Source organism: Pteropus alecto, unplaced genomic scaffold (assembly GCF_000325575.1).
Source record: "Pteropus alecto unplaced genomic scaffold, ASM32557v1 scaffold22, whole genome shotgun sequence".
NCBI lineage: Eukaryota > Metazoa > Chordata > Mammalia > Chiroptera > Pteropodidae > Pteropus > Pteropus alecto.
Genome location: NW_006434839.1, coordinates 15,023,895 through 15,044,236, shown reverse-complemented (window position 1 = coordinate 15,044,236; position 20,342 = coordinate 15,023,895). Strand labels below are relative to the sequence as shown.

At 33.5% G+C, this 20,342-nt stretch overlaps 1 protein-coding gene across 4 annotated transcripts in view; it reads left to right on the top strand.

Annotated features, from left to right (window-relative positions):
- PTPRZ1 (protein tyrosine phosphatase, receptor type Z1) overlaps positions 1-20,342 on the top strand; it is a 162,738-nt gene that overhangs the window by 107,934 nt on the left and 34,462 nt on the right. For 2 of the 4 annotated variants that reach the window (XM_025045970.1, XM_015588410.2), the window contains exons 9-12: positions 1,651-1,835; positions 3,174-3,300; positions 9,339-9,385; positions 13,524-17,097. In XM_025045970.1, the coding sequence (XP_024901738.1) occupies positions 1,651-1,835; positions 3,174-3,300; positions 9,339-9,385; positions 13,524-17,097 (3,933 nt within the window). The remainder of the gene's footprint in view (positions 1-1,650; positions 1,836-3,173; positions 3,301-9,338; positions 9,386-13,523; positions 17,098-20,342) is intronic. The other 2 variants (XM_025045972.1, XM_025045971.1) reach the window with 1 other exon arrangement.

Genomic DNA, 20,342 nt, shown 5'->3' with positions numbered 1-20,342 from the left:
TCTGCCATCTGGTGGACACTAGTAGAAGTGTCACTAAATAGAGTAATGTAGTCTGGAGCTAAATTAGAATACATTTTCTTATTCTAAATTCATTTTCTTTCTTTCTTCTTCTTTTTTTTTTTTTGGTAATGAAAGAACTATCTTTTTATTCCTAAAAGGATAGCCCCCAAATTCTCAATAAACAAAAAAAATAACATCATAAGTTTTACAGTGATAAATCTTGTCTCTAACTCATATAAAGTTATAGCTGTCTTTATTTATATGAAGCATACATTTATATTTCTTAATCATTCATATCATATTGTTAGTATAGCATACCTTTGCTAAAATTGCTAATACTAAATACTGTATGTAAATTTTGTTTCAATTTGTAAAGCCAATTGTTGATTTTGAGTGCCCTCCTGTGTTCACAAGATAAACTACAGACAAGGATAGAGGGGGAAAAAAGCCTTTTTGGTCACATTCTGATGCTGTTGAAGCATATTTTCATTGAGTCTTGAAATAGCTTTTGTAGCAGTGACGATCAGGTGACCTAAATTAACGTCATAATCTCATCCAGTGGCTTTATAACTTTGAGTATATGCTCTGAACACAAAACTCAGGTTCTCTGAGCATATCGATTAGTCTTTGACCTTAGTGACCTTTCTCTCCTCTTTTGCAAACCTGTCTGGCCTATGAGGAGATTATATTTATTACTTTGCTTCATTTGCACAACATCATAAAATTGTATCATTTTTATGTTCACAATTAGTCAAAACAATCATTTTATGAATGAATTTCAGAAAATATCAGAGTACTCTTTCTAATGGGACTAAATTGTTGGCACCAGTCCCCGCATAGGTTTGAATTTAAGAATTTCCTGAAACTTTTTCAAAATATTATTTTTTCAGATAAGACAAACAAATCTTCTATTTCCCTGAAATTAATTTCTTAATTAATTTCTTATGCCAAAGTGGGATTTTTGTCAGCAAATCTGAAAAACACTGAAAAGATAGTTTTATTTGCTCTACTATGGTTTTCTCTATTGAAAATTTTAAATTATTTCAAGGATTTTCTGTCAACAAAATGTCCAATAATAGACCATCTTTTATAACTGAAGTTCTCATCCCAAAATAAATATCTTTGTCAGGGATCTAACAAGAGAAATAAAGGCACCATAAAGTTGAAGATATCGTTTGTTCATTTATTTCTAAAAATGAATTTGTATGCCAAATATATTCAAGACAGTGTTCTAGTCAACACAGAAATGAAAAAGCTATGGTTTTTATGTTTATAACCTGCTAGAGGAGTTAAGATCTATTCAGGAAGAAATAATATAAGAGAACATGCAATTAATCCAATAGTAGTGAAACAAAACAGACAACTGAAAATAACACAGATCATTTCAGCAGAGATCAGAGCATGAGTTACAGAGGAGGTAGCATTTGACCAAGACCCTCCCTGAATGAGAAGGTAGAACTTGAGATAGGTAGGAAGGAAGAAGTACTTTATATACAGAAGTGACATAAGCAAAAGCTCCACAGTGGGTAAGTGTAACTTTTTACCTTCTGTTGAAATAAAACACAACAAATATTTTCATAAAACCTGTTTTACTCATTAAAATTCTAGAGGCTGAAGGCTGTATCAATAATGTTTCTTTTCTCTCTGAAGTTTGTAGTTCAGAACCAGAAAATGTTCAAGCTGACCCAGAGAATTATACCAGCCTTCTTGTTACGTGGGAGAGACCTCGAGTCGTTTATGATACCATGATTGAGAAGTTTGCAGTTCTGTACCAGCAGTTAGAGGGAGAAGACCAAACCAAGCATGAGTTTTTGACAGATGGCTATCAAGACTTGGTAACTATTAGATCAATTGATTCTTGTTTTGATAACATTATAGTTTAATTTTCAAGGTAAGATCTTACAAATGATTGCATATTTAGATTACTTTAGACTTTCTATGACCCTCTCCAGTGGGGAGGAGGGGAAGCAGAAGCTATGCTAGATTGTGTCAGAACTTCCAGTGAATTATAATAAGTTCTTATTTATGCTTTGAATTACAAGGAGACCACAGCGTTGCCAACAATATTATAGAGTAGACACATGTAGAAGACTTAGGAACTAGAGATCATCTAGCATGGCTTCTTTTTTAACAAATAAAAAGCCTCCAAGAACAGTTATATTCCTTAACTGTGATCTCAGTTACGGAAAGAATTAGGCTTGGAATCTCAATGCTCTGATATCATCGTGTATTATTTCCTCCGTCATACTACACCAGCACAAGTAAAACAGAGTAGAGGATCTCGAAAATCCTTTTTTTTTTTTTTGCACCAAATTTGCAAGTAGTACATGCAAAGTTAATTGAGACAGAACTTTCAGGACACAATACAGTTAACCTTTAGGAAAGATCAACCTGCTCTTCCTCGCCACCCATGCACACGAACGAAAGAAAATAAAATACATATTTCCTCTGTGCCTTGAGCATGTCAGTAATAAACTCTGCCTTGGTAGAGAAGTGTTGCCCATAGTTGGGGTTTAGTTGAGGAAACCCCAGCAAGGTAAGGCTCTAGGAAGGTCCCACTGCAGATCAGAGACACTGAGCTCTGCATTCAGACAGAGTTCCGCATGCCCTAGAAGCCTGTGTTTAAATAAAACTGTCCTTGTTATCACAGTGTTGAATATTGTATGGGCAAAATAGAGTTTGTAGCAACCTTTTAATTCAGTTGACTACAACAGAGACACAGTGAACTGGGAAATTTGTAGAATTTATGGGAGTATACTGTTTTTCATTTTGTAATGATGTGAAGATAATTCTTTTACTGTCTGGCTTATATAATGGTAAGATAAAGAGATAAATTGGTTTTAATCGTGTCTTTACATTTTGTTTTTTGCAAGTGCTACATGTTTGTTTATATAAAATATTAATTTGTCATTTTGGATACTCATTTATGAATTTTAAGTGTTCTAGTTAAAAATAAAACTTTCTAAAATGAAATCTGGTTTTTAAAAAGCAAAATATACCTAGTTTTTCAGAAAGTTGTTCAACTTAACATTGCATAAACTTTTTCTTAGGTTGATAAACTGTAAATATTTTCCATTGACAAAGGAGAAAATGTTTTCTAAGAACAAATGTCTAGTATGTTAGTACTCCTTGAGAATAACACATTGGTATAATTACTGACATCTTTCTTTTAGGGTGCTATTCTCAGTAATTTGCTACCCAACATGAGTTATGTTCTTCAAATAGTAGCTATATGCACTAATGGCTTATATGGGAAATACAGTGACCAGCTGATTGTCGATATGCCTTCTGATGAGTCTGGTAAGTGCCCACCTGATAAACCTTAAATTACCTAAATAAAAGAGACTAGTTTAATCACTAGGTGCACTGGTGCTTTCTCTCTGATTGTATATTCTTTTGGCCAAAAGGCTAAATGATTTTCTTTTTAGTTGGGATCACTAGGTAAGTTGTAATACATGGAACCCATTTTTTATCCAGCAGATAGGGTGCAGTACAATTAGTAAATTTATTCTGAATACCAAAATAATCCATTCGTAAAGTAAGAACAGCAAAACCTATTGTAATGTCTGGTCATCAAATGAAATAGCTATGGAAACATTAAGACTTTTCTTTTGGATAATGAAGATTTGGTTTCATTTGTGTTTATTTCCTTTTTCAGCCCCCAAAGTATTTTGTAGTAAGTATGTACATGATCCTAAGATCATATGAGGTACTTTAAAGTATCTATACAAAGCATCTCAACAGTTATCTCAGATATTTTTATCTACTTTTTGTAATTTGGCTGAGGAGTGAGAATGCTTTCCTCTTAGCTGATTTGCCAGTACTGTTTCACAAGAGCAAAACAAAAAAGTTGTTGCTAATTATATTTTATTTGCATGCATTTTCTCTGAGTATTATGGGAAAATCTTTCGATCTCAAAGCATATGCAATAATTGAATAACGTGCTATCATAATTTGATGAGTTATAGATTTACATAATTAAAGTCTTCCTTTTGTTAATTTAAGCAGTTTTGAAGTATTAGAATGGAATGATATATGTATGAATGTATATATGCGTATTTGTGTATGTATAGATATACATACACATCATGCATATGCATATTCAAAAGTCTATGTAAACATATATACATATATACAGACATAAATGTAAATATTTTTTGGTCATCCCTATCATAAGGCTACTCACTGAAAATTTTCTCAAGTTTTTAATGGAAATGAATGGTTACAAATTATACTAATTATAGAATAATCCAGTGTTAAGTATGGAAATAAAATTGATATGTATTTGATTTGCTTTTGTGGTCCATTAAAGTCCCAGAGCAGGGACTTTAATCCATTATGAGAGTGTTCATTGATTCCCTCATCATAGTTGTTTTCACTAGTTGAATTTTTAAGTTAAAGAATATATGTCAGAGCATTAGATGTTAAATGATGTATCTTTCCAAACCACAAGCTACAAAACTTGCCAAGATATTTCCCAAGTTAAAATATTGATGGCTGTAGCATATACTCCTCCATTGAATGTCACCCCTCATCAAAGTTCCTCATATTGATCCATCCTCAAATTGACATTTTGGGCAGTAAAACATTATCCATGTTGGAGAGTATCATATGTGAATTGATGAAATAGGGCATATAAAAGTCTCCTCTAATCTTATTGTGTGTTTAGGATATGAATTATATTGAATACATTCACTTAATTTTACTATCTTGGTTTCATTATAACACTCCAATTCCTGTACATAAAACAATTTCTCAGTTTATGAAAAATAATTAGTTAGCTATTTATATTATGCTCTTTCTTATTTTATCCACTGTGGAAAATTTTTAAACTTTCTGAGTTTTTTCTTTTTTCTTTTTGAGAAGTTTATTGCATATGAAAAAAAAAAACAGATCAAATGTCTATTTTCTACAAAAGTGATTTCGGAGTGATCCTTTTGGACTGAATCTATATTGGCACAAAGTACAACATTCTTATATCATTTGTAACACTTTCACGTTTGTACAAAATAATAAATATTATAACTTAATTTCTATTTATTCAAAGGATCGGGACACTTTTGAAAAAATAAGATGCTAGTGTGGACGCACCTTTTAATCTCTATAAATGTTTCAGTTTCTTAAAACATTTTATGCTGTACTGATATTTTAGTAAAAGATGATATTTAATTTGTGTTTCACTATGATATTCCTCTTGAGTCAAGGATTAAAAACTTAGATATATTATTTCTTAATTATTTCTTCCAACAAGATCTTCATCAAAAGCCAATTTACACAAAGTGTGGAGGCTTCCTGTTTTTGATAAATAGAACTCATTTTTTCTGATCTTAACAGCTGCAATGACATTTCAATCCACATATCTTCAGTTCATTACTGAAATTACAGTATGTTAAACATTGTTTCTCTGGTGAACATAACACAGTAAAAGTCTTGACAGCAATACTATCTTGTGGTTTAGTGTGATGATACCTACAAGATTTGTGAATTTTGTGATTTATGTGTCTAATATAGATGTCACTGGCTTTTGAGTTTGCTGCTTATTTCATGGTTTTTATTAGTACTATTTCATCCTGTTTACCATATAGTTTCATTACCCTAGTAACATTGTAATATGTCCTATTGAATTGTTCTATTACTGTTTTGGATAAGCTGTTTTCTAAATAGTGTATTGCTTATCGCTTTTGTTAACAAGAAACAAAGGAGGTCATTTATGATTGCCCTTATTCTTTCAATTATAGACTTCAAATACTATAATCAATATCTGTGAAGGAAACCTCAATCTTCCAAATTGTGCATTTAACTTTGGCTAATTTGATTAATTTATTGCTTGTATGTTTTAATTACATTTGTTGTGTACAACAGTATCACCATAAACTAGTGTCCATTAAATATTATTATGAACTGCTATTTTAAAATAAGTGCGTAAATTCACATGCAGAAACAATTTAAATTGGTCAAGGAAACCTTTCTAAAGTTAAAAAGAAATGTATTTTTTCAAATACTTCATAGTAAATTATATTTATGAATAAGTAATTCATAAATATATTTTTTTGTAACTAAAATAATTGTGTTCCTTTCTCTTCTATAATGTAGAGCTAATTATTATACAGTTATAGAGACATTATTAAGGTACATGTTTTAGGACTTTGATAATTACATATGTTCGATTTAAATTCACGGTGAATTAAATCAACGGAGTTTTCTGTTATTGTGTGCTTTTCAGTTGCATGACAATTGTCTTTGTGAAATCATCCTACATCTGTCGTTACCTTGCTTGTACCATCCTGTGCTATGGGTGTCATTATATGATGATATTTATAATCACACTTTGAAGAGATTACAGTCCACATTGCTTTTTACCTTTTACACTGTGAAACTTGGCTTACCTTCAAACAATTAAATAAGTCTTGCTTGCCAACTTATATCAGTGTTGCTTTTTTGTGTTATGGAATATTAATGTGTTAATAACATGCTTTTTTAAAAATCTAACATTACACGTGCCCCAAAACAAAACCAGAATGAGCCAAGACTTTTTGTTCAGTTATCACACATATATGAATTTTAAGTGTTCACTCAAAAAATATATATATTGACAATCTTTATTGTCAGACTCTTATAGCCTTGAGAGAGTCTATTTTAAAGAAGTGAAAAGATTCTGTAAACTAGTAAAATTTTTGAACTATTTGATGTACTGAGTCAGACCAGTGGCTACGAAAATATCAGTTATTATTTGTGAAGAAACAGCTGGCCAACTTAACAGGAGACCTTGTGCCAGTCACCAGAGTTAGACCTTGGGTGCTGTGAGCTCTCAGATCTAGATGTATGGCTTCCGAGCCTCCAGGAAAATAAGAACCATCTTCTAAAATTACTTTATTTCAAAATTTTTCCGAAGAGACTCAGCAAGACTTCTGGATTATTTGGGGGATGTTGGGGTGGTGTCAAAGTGTTGCTGGGCAGCCCCAGAGTTTGATTCTAATAAGAAACCAGAATTAAGATCCCTCAGAATGGGTTTATATTCACCAACGCGAGGGCCCACACTTGGGGCACGAACCCACGAGAGTGTTATGAAACAAACAGAGATCAGAGGGCTGCTCGAGTCCATACTGGCTGCCCTTAGGGCTTAAAGGGGCCCAAGAAAAACTACTTCTTATTGTAATAAACAGCAAATACAGTTAAAGTAGAACTCACTGATACTCTTTAAGGAATGTGTTTGGGTAAAATCATGTGTTTTAACATATTAAGAACCATATTTCCATATAATTAATTTATGTTCTGGTAAAGGGATACAAATAAATCAAATGCAGTTAACACAGGGAAAACCGAAAGAAAGAAATCGGTTCTCTATGTGATCATTATACCTACCTATCTTTACTCACTTAAAGTATAGAGTTAGGTGAAGTTAGACCACTTTTTTTTTTTTTTTAATTTTAAACACTGTTTTAAGCATGTTGAAGGGAATGGACTATTTTTGAGATTTTTTTCCCCTAGCCATTTAACAGAGAAAAATCTGTAGTATAATATATGTATCACCAACAAGTATTTGATTATGATTTGCCCCATTAGCATTAAAGTATTTTAAAAGTACATAAAAAGGAGTGACACTTGAAAGCGTTGTCAAAAAAATATGTATTGTCTCATATGCTGAATTTGAAGAGTTTTACATGCATGACCTTCTCAAATTGTAGTCTTTAGAAAGTCATATTAAAGATTCTTATTTGTCTCTCTCAGGGTTTAGTTGCATACCATTTTTAAATTCACATGTAATATTGGTTTCCTTGGAGGTTATAGAGACACTATTGGAATCACTTTAATTTGGTAACCTAAAGAATAACGAACATGAAAAACATGGTGGGAAAAGGGTTTCATAAAGACAAAAATAGAAAAAGGAGAACGTTAATGATCCAAATAAAAGTTTCCAAACTTCTTCATGGTAAGTTTTAACAAGAAAGAATAATAATAATTGAGAGTTAAGATATAAGACTGTGATTGTTTTCAGTCAATATTTTCATTTTTACAGTGCAGAAGATTGTTCAGGGTAAGTAACCTTGAAATAGCTAAATAATGAAGAGTATTAATTTCATCTAAATCTTTTTGGGAGCTGGGCTCACGTCTAAATTTTACTTGAATTCTCTTCTAAGTAGAATTCATATATATAACTATATTTTCCAGTTTTAAATTTCTGAGCATCTAGAAATTCCCTGATAAAAATAAACTCAAAATATCTGTTATAAAACAGGCCTGGATTTGATAAACCTTTATTGTTAGTTCAGGTATGCCTTTGAAAATTCTATAGTATATGCATTTCCTTTGAGAATATATACAGGCATAAAACAGAGAACATAAGCAGCATTGGGACAGTGAAGAGCAGAAACTTTGGAGATGGAGTGAGATTCTCTAAAATAATAGCAATAAGTAAGCTTATTGCTACTACTGTAATAATGCTCAAGCCCTCAGAGTTACCCTATCTCCCATCTTCTTGATGTGACCTGGGCAGCTCAAATGAAGAGTGAAGAGAAATCCTCCTGGAGCCCTGCAGTAATTGGCAGTGGTGCTAGATTCTTTGCTGGAGAGACAGCTCCTAATCTTTCCTGACATTTACTGACAGGTCTTGTTTTAGGATTGAGATATCCATGTACTAGAAATACACTGATTCTAGTCAGGGAAAATGGACTTAAATGATTCCAGTTTTTGCATTTTTTGCACAATTAGCCTTGGCTGCGTTTCCCTGGGGAGAAGGCAGGGTTTCACTCTGGTCCATCCTTCCTGCTGCCAGCTGAGGTTGGACCTGCTGGAAAACACTCTCTATTTTACCTGAGGCAGCACCCTGTGTAAAAATAGGTATGAGCCCAAATTTAAAGAATAAAAAGGATTATTTGACCTTCAGTCAGAAGAGGAACTTAAGGAATAGTAGCTGAATAAGAAAATAAATCCTTTCGCTTCTCCCCCAAATTCCTGGCATTTCCCCTCAACTATGCTTTTATCAGCTCTTCTAAGGATGAAAGAAAATCCGCACCAATGAAAAAATGGGGGGGGGGTTTATACTCAGTAATATCAGCTTCACTGTCCCCCTCTTTCTTCTTAGCATCAATCACACTTGGGGTGGGAATGGGGAAGTTGGAGTGGACAATAGAGATGAAAGTGTTGAATGCAGTTTCATACAGGTTTATGTAGTGTTCAATAGTACTGAAAACTGAAATCTGAAATTTTTATTTTGAGAGATTCTGTATTTTCAAAGCTAATTGTCTATTTTTTCTTCTTCCTCTTTCCATCCAAAGGTAAACCCACAAGGCTGAAATAGTTGAATAAAAATGTTAATAATTTTATTTTTAATTTTATAGAACTTGACCTTTTTCCTGAATTAATTGGAACTGAAGAAATAACCAAGGTATCATTGCTATATTTTATATTTAAATGTTTTAAAATTTTAAAGTCTAATTTGAATTATTGGTTAGGTTTAAGATATTACACTAATAAAAGTTTGAGTTGCATTATTCATTGTAGGGTTAGTTGCTGAACTTCATACATAGTCATGTAATTGATATACATAATTCTTTTGTAAAGAACTTGGATGACACTTTGACTAGTGTAACAAAAATAACAGAGAAACAAAAGGTTCACTGATAATGAAAAAATGAATTTTTAAAATATAGCTAAAGTATAGCTATAAATTGAAATTTTTTCAGTGTCAAATTTTTCTAAAAGACAAAAATAATACTTAATCAATTTTTAGTATTGCTACAGTTTATGTATAACTAACTTAACCAATGATTTCTAAATTGATAATAAATATGAGCCTGAAATATAAGATGTATATATTCTTTTTCTCATTTAATTTAAATATTTGTATTTGGACTATTCATAAGTATCTGCTGCTAACATTATGTCCCTCAAGTAAATGCATATTTAAGAATATTTATTAATTTAATAGTGTCTTAATTTTTAAAATAGAGAGAAAATGACTGATATATCTTATATTTCATCCTAAATCCAAATGTACTATTTATCTTAATTGAGATGATATGTTAAATCTGTGTGCTATTGTTAATGTACTATGAATGTATGCATATGTTCATATATGTGTATGAGCTCAGAAAGTATGATAACTAATGCTGTTATCTAGCAATAAGTGGCAATTCAGTTGTGTTTTCATATTTATAATTACTTCAATAATTTATATACCTTATGGCAATCCTCTTTTATAAAGGATTATTTTACCAAAATGATCATTTCACCTTTCAGCAAGAGTTCACAGAATTCAGCTACAGATATGTGTGTGTGTGTGTGTGCGTGTGCATATATGTGTGCGCATGCACCTGGATATTTATATATCTAAAAATCATCACTAGAATCAAGTTGAAGTCAGGAAGAATAAATTATTTTTACATTGTAAATTCGAATAATTAGTTCATGTCTTAATCAGTCCGGATTGCTATAGCAAAATACCATAAACTGGGTAGTTTACAAACAACAGAAATTTATTTCTCACAGTTCTGGAGGCAGGGAGTCTGAGATCAAGGTTAGGTTCTGGTGAGGGTCTTCTTCTGGGTTGCAGACTGCAGACTTGTCCTTGAATCTTTACATGGCAGAGGGCAGAGCAGAAGAAGCAAGCTCTCTCATGGCTCTTACAAGGGCACTAATCACATTCATGAGGGCTCCACCCTTATGACCTCATCTAATCCTAATTAGCTTTCAAACGCCCACCTCCTAATACTATCACTTTTGAGGGGTAGGATTTCAACATATGAATGCGGGGGGAGATGCAAACACTCAGTCTTTAACACTATTCAATTCCATTGATTCTTTCAGGAACAAATGATAGAGGTTGGCAAATACATGGGATGTATCTATAATGGTTGTTAAGCCTGAGTATGGAAATGAGTAGCTTGGGGGATGTTTCTCAGATCTTCTTCAAATAGTAATGCATGATTTTGAAAGACAAAGTATTTCCAGCATGATCAAGGCTTTACAATAAAAAAATTTAAATGGAAGTTGTGAAAGATAATAGGTGTGACACAGATCAAAACCATAGTGGAAGAGAGATTCTGCATAAGAAATTACAGGAAGAAGTATCCATTAAAATAGTTGTGGTTTCAGATATATATAAAGTAATCATAGAGCATGAATGATATCTTCTTCTTGACATGTTGACATGAGGCAATATGTCCTCATAGAGATCTATAAGATTTGACTGGGTAAGATTAATGAATGATCTATTACCATCATCAAATTCTGAGAGGTATCTGAACTTTGTAATGTCTAAAATCTGCTATATAAGAAAGAAATAGAAAGGATTTGTATATTATGTGTATATGTTTTTTTCCCCAAACTATCTAACAAGAAAAGCTGAGTAGTATTATGTTTTAAGAAAAAAAATATTATATAAATCTAGTAGTTTATAGTAGGAGGATGATAATATGTGTTTGTGTGAAAGTATAAGCAAAGAGGAAGAGAAGCAATATTATTGAGGAATTTTATTAAAATTTTTACACCATCTAGAGAATATCGATGTCATGTCTTTGAAAACATTAGTTGTGAAAGGGAAGAGAGACGTAGAATGAGCAATAGAAGTTAAACTTGAGATTTTTCTTTTTGTTCCTTTTCAATAAGAGAGATCTGAGTTCTTTTAAGCTCAAAAGTATGATCCATTAGAGAAAACAAAATTGAAAATACAAAACAGAAGGAAATACTCAATTGTATTAGGTTCCCAACCTAACACAAATAAATTTAAAACACAGATGTAGGAATTAGAAAGGAAGGGGAACAACTTTTTAGTTACAATGAGAAAGTAGATTTTATTGGTCCCTGTTTTTGATGTTTTAATGTTAGAAAGTGGCTTTATTTTCTCTGTGAAGTAAACAGAAAAGCCATCTCCTAAGAATGAGGGGAGACAATAGGAAAATGGAGGTTTGAATAGAGCAGATAAAAAGTTTGAAAGAGTCTTGGTAGAGAGTAAGAATATGAGTGATACCAGAAAACTAGGCGTGTATCCAGATTTACAAAAATGAGGAAGAGTTCAGAATCCCCATATTGCTAAGCTTAACATTGATCTTCAGCAAAATTCCAGATCAAAGTATAACAAATAAGTTTGTTTGAGAACTTCTAGGAAAGGAGAGATATCTGGCGCCAACAAATTTTCCTCAAGAGCGAGTCAAGTCAAACTATTCCTGCCTGCTTCCTTTCGATGAAATTTTTGGACTTGTAGATTAAGGGAGTATTTTATTCAGGAAATTATTTGGCAAACTCGCTTGAGTTGTCCTTACAAACAAGGTAACAAACAGAATGCAAAATTTCATGAAGAAATACTGACTCCTACTGAGGAAATTTGTCTAGGGAATCTAAGAAGATATCTATTTTTAGCATTAGTGCAATCTAGATCATTAGAGCTGATTCACCTCTCAGAGTTGTCACATAAGCCTTAGAAAATACTTGAAACCAATGAAATAATTAAGCTCCAAATAACGATGCAGTCATTAAGCTTGAAAGCTTGTGTTTCATACGATGAAGTTTCCCATGTGTATGATACACATGATCATGAGCACACGTGCTTTATGATTCAGCTGCTTTTTGCTGATACTGGTCATGTTCTCAATGACTAATTTGTACTCAGTCACTTTTTTCATATTTTAAGGGACATGGCCTTAAGAGATCTGAAAAATGACAGTGCTAACAAATGGACAAAATCACATCTCATGTGGACTAAAAATATAATATCTTGATACCTTTAGCAATTTAGTGTTCTGAATATATAATTAGACATATAAAATCAACAGCAAAACAAAACTGGAAAACAGGGGTCTTGGTTGACCTCTAGCCAGATCACTCCTGGGCCATTACCGTGTCTAAGTGTTCATGAAAGACTGGGTCACCTGAATGGTGTTTTTAAAGGAAATGTGAAATTAAATAACTAATACTAGGAACATATTTTGACAAGTTGTCTTGAAATGTCTGGCAAGGTCTTAACTGTAAAGTATTTAAAACAAAAATAAAAACCTCTTTCTCTTATGATGGCTTAAAAAATTGTGATTTATTATGAATATATACAATAAAATATTCTGAATATGAAACTACTTTGGTCTTTGAAATAAGTTGTTTCATTGTCATTTTATATTACAAGAGGCTAATTGCTATTTAGCTCATTGCCTGATGAACTGAGCAGAGAAACGTAAAAACAAGAAAATAAATACTGTGTTAAATAACTCCCAATAATAATAATACAACTCCCAATAATAAATACAACTATAATGTGTCTTTCTTTCAAAGCTGTGATATCCATTTAATTACTTCATTTCATAGCATTAAAATGAAGACATCCATAAATAGGGTTTTTTATTTTTAATTTTAATTATTGTCTCTAGGATGATAAAGATTGTAGAATGGAGGCATGGCTTCTGTGAAATGGTGCTTTGTGAGAAGTTCTCAAGATCTCACAGTGAAGATTAACAGTATAATGCAGTATAAAATATTGAGATTTCATTTTTCTTTTATTTACCTTTGTTCCATTAAATCTCGTTTGCTTTTCAAAGGAGGAAGAAGAAGGAAAAGACATTGAAGAAGATACTATTCTGAATCCTGGTAGAGACAGTGTCACAAACCAAATAAGGAGAAAAGAACCCCAGATTTCCACCACGACAAACTATAATCGCATAGGGACTAAATACAATGAGGCCAAGACTCACCGATCCCCAACAAGAGGAAGTGAATTCTCTGGAAAGGGTGATATTCCCAGTACATCTCTGGATTCCACTTCCCAACCAATCACTAAATTAGCCCCAGGAAAAGATGTTCCTTTGACTTCACAGACTGTGACCAAACCGCCACCTCACAGACTAGAAGGCACTTCAGCCTCTTTCAATGACGGCTCTAGAACTGTTCTCAGATATCCACAGATGAACTTGTCTTGGACTATGGAATCTTTAAATACGGTTTCTATAATGGAATCTCAGGAGGTATCTACTGATATTGGTGAGGAAGAGAGTTTATTGACCAATTTCAAGCTTGATACGGGAGCTGATGATTCTTCAGGCTCCAGTCCTGCAAATACTGCTGTGCCATCCATCTCTGAGAACATATCCCATGGGTACGTATTTTCTTCAGAAAACCCGGAGGCAATCACATATGATGTCCTTATACCAGAATCTACAAGAAATGCTTCAGAAGATTCAGTCTCATCAGGTTTGGAAGACTCTCTAAAGGATCCTTCCATTGATGGAAAAGTGTGGTTTCCTAGTTCTACAGATGTGACACAAGCAGATGTCAAATCAGGTAGAGAGAGCTTTCCCCAGACTAATTACACGAAGATACATATTGATGAATCTGAGAAGACAACCGAGTCCTCTTCTCCGGGCCCCTTGGTCACAGATACGGAAATGCCACAGTATTCTTCCTTTGCCTACGTCCCAACTGAGGTAACACCTCATGCTTTTACTCCATCCTCCGGAAAACACGATTCGGTTTCCACCATCAACCTGATACACTCGCAGACAACTCAACCTGTATACAATGGTGAGACACCTCTTCAGCCTTCCTCCAGTAGTGAAGTCTTTCCTCTAGCCACCCCTTTGTTGCTTGACAATCAGATCCTCAACACTACCCCTGCTGCTTCAAGTAGTGATTCGGCCTTGCATGCTGCGCCTGTATTTCCCAGTGTCGATGTGTCATTTGAGTCCATCTTGTCTTCCTATGACGGTGCACCTTTGCTTCCATTTTCCTCTGCTTCCTTCAGTAGTGAATGGTTTCGCCATCTGTATACAGTTTCTCAAATCCTTCCACAAGTTACATCAGCTGTTGAGAGTGATCAGGTGTCCCTGCATGCATCTCTGCCAGTGGCTGGGGGTGATTTACCATTAGAGCCCAGCCTTGCTCGATATTCTGATGTGGTGTCACATCAGACCACTACTCATGCTGCTTCAGAGACATTGGAATTTGGTGGTAGTGAACCTGGTGTCCTTTATAAAACACGTATGTTTTCTCAAGTCGAGCCATCCAGCAGTGATGTCATGATGCATGCGAGTTCTTCAGGGTCCGAATCTTCTTGTGCCTTACCTAATACCGAGGGCTCCCAACACCTCTTCACTGCTCCTTCCAGTTCTGCAATACCTATGCATGATTCTGTTGATGTATCTCATCATGGTTCCTTACTTAGCAGCCCTGGCCACGTACCGATGCCTAAGTCTTCGTTAATGACCCCAACTGCATCATGGCTGCAGCCTACTCATGGCCTCTCTGGTGATGGCGAGTGGTCTGGAGCCTCCTCTGATAGTGAATTTCTTTTACCTGACACAGGTGGCCTGACAGCCCTTAACATTTCTTCACCCGTTTCTGTAGCTGAATTTACATATACGACATCTGTGTTTAGTGGTGGTGATAAGCCACTTTCTAAAAGTGACATAATAGATGGAAATCTGACTGAACTGCAAATTTCTCCTTTCAGTGAGATGGTTTACCATTCTGAAAGCACAGTCACGCCTGACCTGTACAATAACGTAAATAAGTTGAATGCATCTTTACAAGAATCCCCCGTTTCCATTTCTAGCACAAAGAGTGTACTTCTAGACTCTCTTGCTTATACTGCCACTAAGGTTTTTGATCATGAGATTAGTCAAGTTCCAGAAAATAACTTTTCAGTTCAATCTGCACATGCTCTATCTCAAGCATTTGGCGATACTTCTCTTAAACTTGTGCTTAGTGCAAACTCAGAGCCAGCAGCCTCTGACCCTGCTTCTAGTGAAATGTTATCTCCTTCAACTCAACTCTTATTTTACGAGGTCTCTGCTGCTTTTAATACTGAAGTGTTGCTACAACCTTCCTTTCAGGCTTCTGATGTTGACGCATTGCTTAAAACTGCTCTTCCAGCTGTGCCTAGTGATCCAAAATTGGTTGAAACCCCCAAGATTGATCAAATTAGCCCTACAGTATTGCATCTCATGATATCAAATTCTGCTTCAAGTGAAAACATACTGCACTCTACATCTGTACCAGTTTTTGATATACCACCTGCTTCTAATATGCCCACTGCTTCACCTCAAGGTTTAACCATTTCTTATGCAAATAAGAAATATTTTGAACCAGTTTTGCTTAAAAGCGAAAGTTCCCAGCAAGTGGCACCTTCGCTGTACAGTAATGATGAGTTGCTCCAAACTGCCGACTTGGGGATTAACCGTGCCTCCCCGCCCAAAGGAAGGCATGCATTTGCTACTCCTGTTTTATCGATTGATGTTCTACCAAATACACTTATAAATAAGCTTACATATTCTGATGACGTTTTCACTCCCACCAGGGGTTCTCTTACTGATGAGGTATTTGCTGGTATTCCAACAGTTGTTTCTGATACACTTGTAACTGCTGAGCGTGCTGTTTCTTTAGGAAATGTGTATGTTTCCTTTACAGCTGTTTCTCCCAACAGAGATGGTTCTGTTACCACAGCCAAGTTGCCATTTCCATCTAAAACAACTTCTGAGTTGACTCACAGTGCCAGATCCAACACTGAGTCAGTGGGTGGTGGTGACGATGGTGATATCGATGATTATGATTATGATGATGATAATGACAGAGATAGAGATGGCTTATCCATAAATAAGTGTATGTCATGCTCCTCCTATAGAGAATTACAGGAAAAGGTGATGAATGATTCGGACTCCCAGGAAAACAGTCTTGTGGATCAGAATAACCCAATCCCATATTCACTATCTGATAAATCCGAAGAAGAAAATAAAGTCACAGATGTGACCTCAGGCAGTCAGACCGATATGGACAGCAGTCCTGATAAATCACCACCAACAAATGTGCTCCCTCAAAAGCACAATGATGGAAAACAGGATAATGACATTCAGACTGGTAATGCCCTGCTTCCTTTCACCCCAGAATCTAAAGCATGGGCAGTTCTTACAAGTGATGAAGAGAGTGGATCAGGGCAAAGTACCTCAGATAGCCTTAACGATAATGAGACTTCCACAGATTTCAGTTTTCCAAGTGTTAATGAAAGAGATGTTGATGGGGCCCTGGAAGCAGGTGACTCAGAAATAACTCCTGGATCCCCACAGTCCTCAACACCGACTGTCACTAGCGGGCACTCAGAAATGTTCAACATTGCAGAGGCAGGTTAGTTATGAATCAAAGGGATAGATTGAGGTGCGGTGGTTTTCTTTCTCAAAAAGTAGAAAAATCATGGAATGATAGAAATTTAATAAAATGGCACATAATTTTTTTAATCAAAACATCAAATCAATTGACCTTTTTTAAAGGGTAATTTTATTCATTACTCAAATGAATACTCAATATGTTTTTAAAATTTTTCTTATTAAGGTATTGTTGGCATACCACATTGTATTAGTTTCAGGTGTCCAACATAGTGATTCATCATTTATATACTTTACGATATAATCACCACGATAAATCTGTTCACCATATATCGCCCTGCAAAGTCGTTATGATATTATTGACTCTATTCTCTGTGTTGTACATCCTTGTGCCTTATTTATTTTATGACTAGAAGGTTGTCCTTCTTAACCCCCTTCAGCTTTTTCATCCATCTCCCCATTCTCCTCCCCTCTGGCAACCATCAGTTTGTTCTCCTAATCTATGAGTCTGTTTTTGTTTTGTTTTGGTCCTTAATTCTCTCCAAAACAGATAAAGCAGTTTTTACTTATTGTCAATTTATCATATTCTACAGGATGCCTATGTGGGAGCAATTATGTATGCACGATATATTTTTAGTATATTGCTTTTTAAATGATAGTTTGAGACGTGCTCTTTTTAGATGATTTTAATTTTCATATTTACTCATATTCTAAAATAAGTTGTAAATTAATTCTATCGAATTATAAAATGAATTATAAATTCTGATAGTAATATGATATAAGCACCTTTTTCTGACCCACCGCATGAAAGGAATTACGTAATTGGCACATTCACATTAGCTTGGAAAAAATTTTAGGGGCTAACGGTAAGATTTTTTTTTAAACAAGATTTTAATTTTTTTTAATTCTTTCTTTGATTACCTTAATATTGCCTAAAGAGGGCAGTGTACACTAACAAAACACATTCTGCTTTGTGCTTGTTGTTACAAACCTTCCTAAGAAGTTAAATAATAGGCATTAATATGCAGTCTATATATAGGTATTGTTTGACAATATGTAAAATACTAGAACATTTTCTGTAGAAATGCATTTCACTTATAATTGTATTTTATGCAAATTAGTTTATTGGCCAGATGTTTCCTAGAGCTGATTAGTTACAGCAGATATAATACAGATGTGTAAATGCCTGTGAGAAGAAAAGGGAAATTAAATAGCATTAAGCATATGAACTACTAGGTAATCTCACTGAATTGATTATAAGAATTTTATAATTTGCTTTTATTAAATTTTAAGACTTTTTTTGAATTAACAATGAAAATATTTCAATCTTAACAGTAAGTTAAAAGACAGGCTAAAGTAACATTCTGCACTATTATTGCATAAAAGTGGATATTTATAATCCACAACATAAACACCAATCTCATTAGGATATTTTCTCTCTTTGGTTATTTTTATCTCTTGAATCGATTGTATATTTTTCTTTCAGTACAGCAGCAATTAAAAGTTTGTGCATTTTGATAAAGAAGTTTTTCTAAGTATTCTAATTTACTACTATTTAACACTGCATTCCAGTTTAAAAACTTAAACTCTGATATGTAAGAATAAATAACAAACCCATAGGTCACCATATTCACTAGTATTGCCATATGTATGAATTGTTATCTGGCTCCAATTATAGTACTTGTTTTTTTAAAAAAATTTTTATTAGATTTATTTTAAAGGAAAATATCAGGACTCCATCTATTTTTCTCTCTTACTGGTGAATGACACCATCGAGATGTTCTTGCCAAATCACACTGTTATGGAAAGTCTACATACGTAGGAAGATGTCAAAACTAGAATAATTGACTAAAACTTAGTAATTTCTCTTCAGTGCACTAATTAGATTTATTTATTAAGAGTATATTCTCCCACTGATAAGAAAACAATATGAATATAACAAATCCAGCATCATCAAATAACTAATAAAGTAAATATAAAATAAGATTTGGGAAAAATTGTGGCCTGTTTTTAAATCTATAAAACCTGTTAAAAATTATATGTAGTATATCTTCTACAATAAATGAATATGCCTCTTTATCAAATGCACGTAGACTAATTCTAAAACTTACAATTTGGTTATGTATTTTTAAATGTAGAATAACTTACAAGACATGTTCCTCAAAATAATATATATAAGGCAAATATTAGTATCTGCAATTTATGACTGTATAAACCAAGACCCAAAGATGTTAGATTACTTGATCCAGGTCATAGAGAGTTAATACAGAACTGAAATTGGAAACCTGTGTTGTTCATGTGTGTGTCTTAGAGATTATGCTTTCAAGATTGAAGACAATTTATACATATATATATGTAATTAGATATATATATATATATGCCTAATTTGTAATACCAAAATTATACTGTTTTTCTGAAAATGTATTTTAAAATATTAATCTTAATTCTTTATTTCTTAATTGTCTATTAGTAGATTCTTATCATTTAAGTAATTCATTTACACCTACTGAACCATATGAAAATAAATACTTTAGTCTCAACTAATGAATATAAAAATCAATACAACTAGTTGTTCTTCATTATAATATCCAAAGCGGCCAGCTTATGATATGTAGTATCCCATCTTGTATAAAACACCTAGGTTTCATAATATGTAATTACCATGGATATATCATTATGACTCTTCAGTTGAGTTTATTTTAAAATGAGACCTCTTAGAGAGCTTATGAGAAAAGTCTATATACAAGACTATATGTGTGTACATGTGTATGGATAGTGTGTGTATATAGTGTGTGTGATATATACGGTAATTTGTTACACATTTCATATGTTGTATATCATATATATCACGTATGATCAGACATATCTCATATATGTATGCATATACATCTATATAAATGAGATGTATGTATCTATATATACCTATATACATATTGCTATGAATATTTGTGGTCATCAAAAACCTGTGTAATTATATAAGCTTACTTTGTATATTAATGTGCATCATCAGTTCTCAAACTTTAACATGAACCAATATTGCCTGGAAGACGTGTTAAAACACAGATTGCTGGGCATTTCCACAGAGTTTCTGATTCAGTAAATTCGAGGTGGTTGACTGGGGCCAAAATTTGCATTTTTAACAAGTTCCAGATGATGCCCATGCCACTATTCTAGGAACCACTTTCAAGAATGACTTATAGAAACAATAATATTAACCACTATTTGTAATTACTAGGTACCAGGGAATTTGCTAAATGTATTATTTAA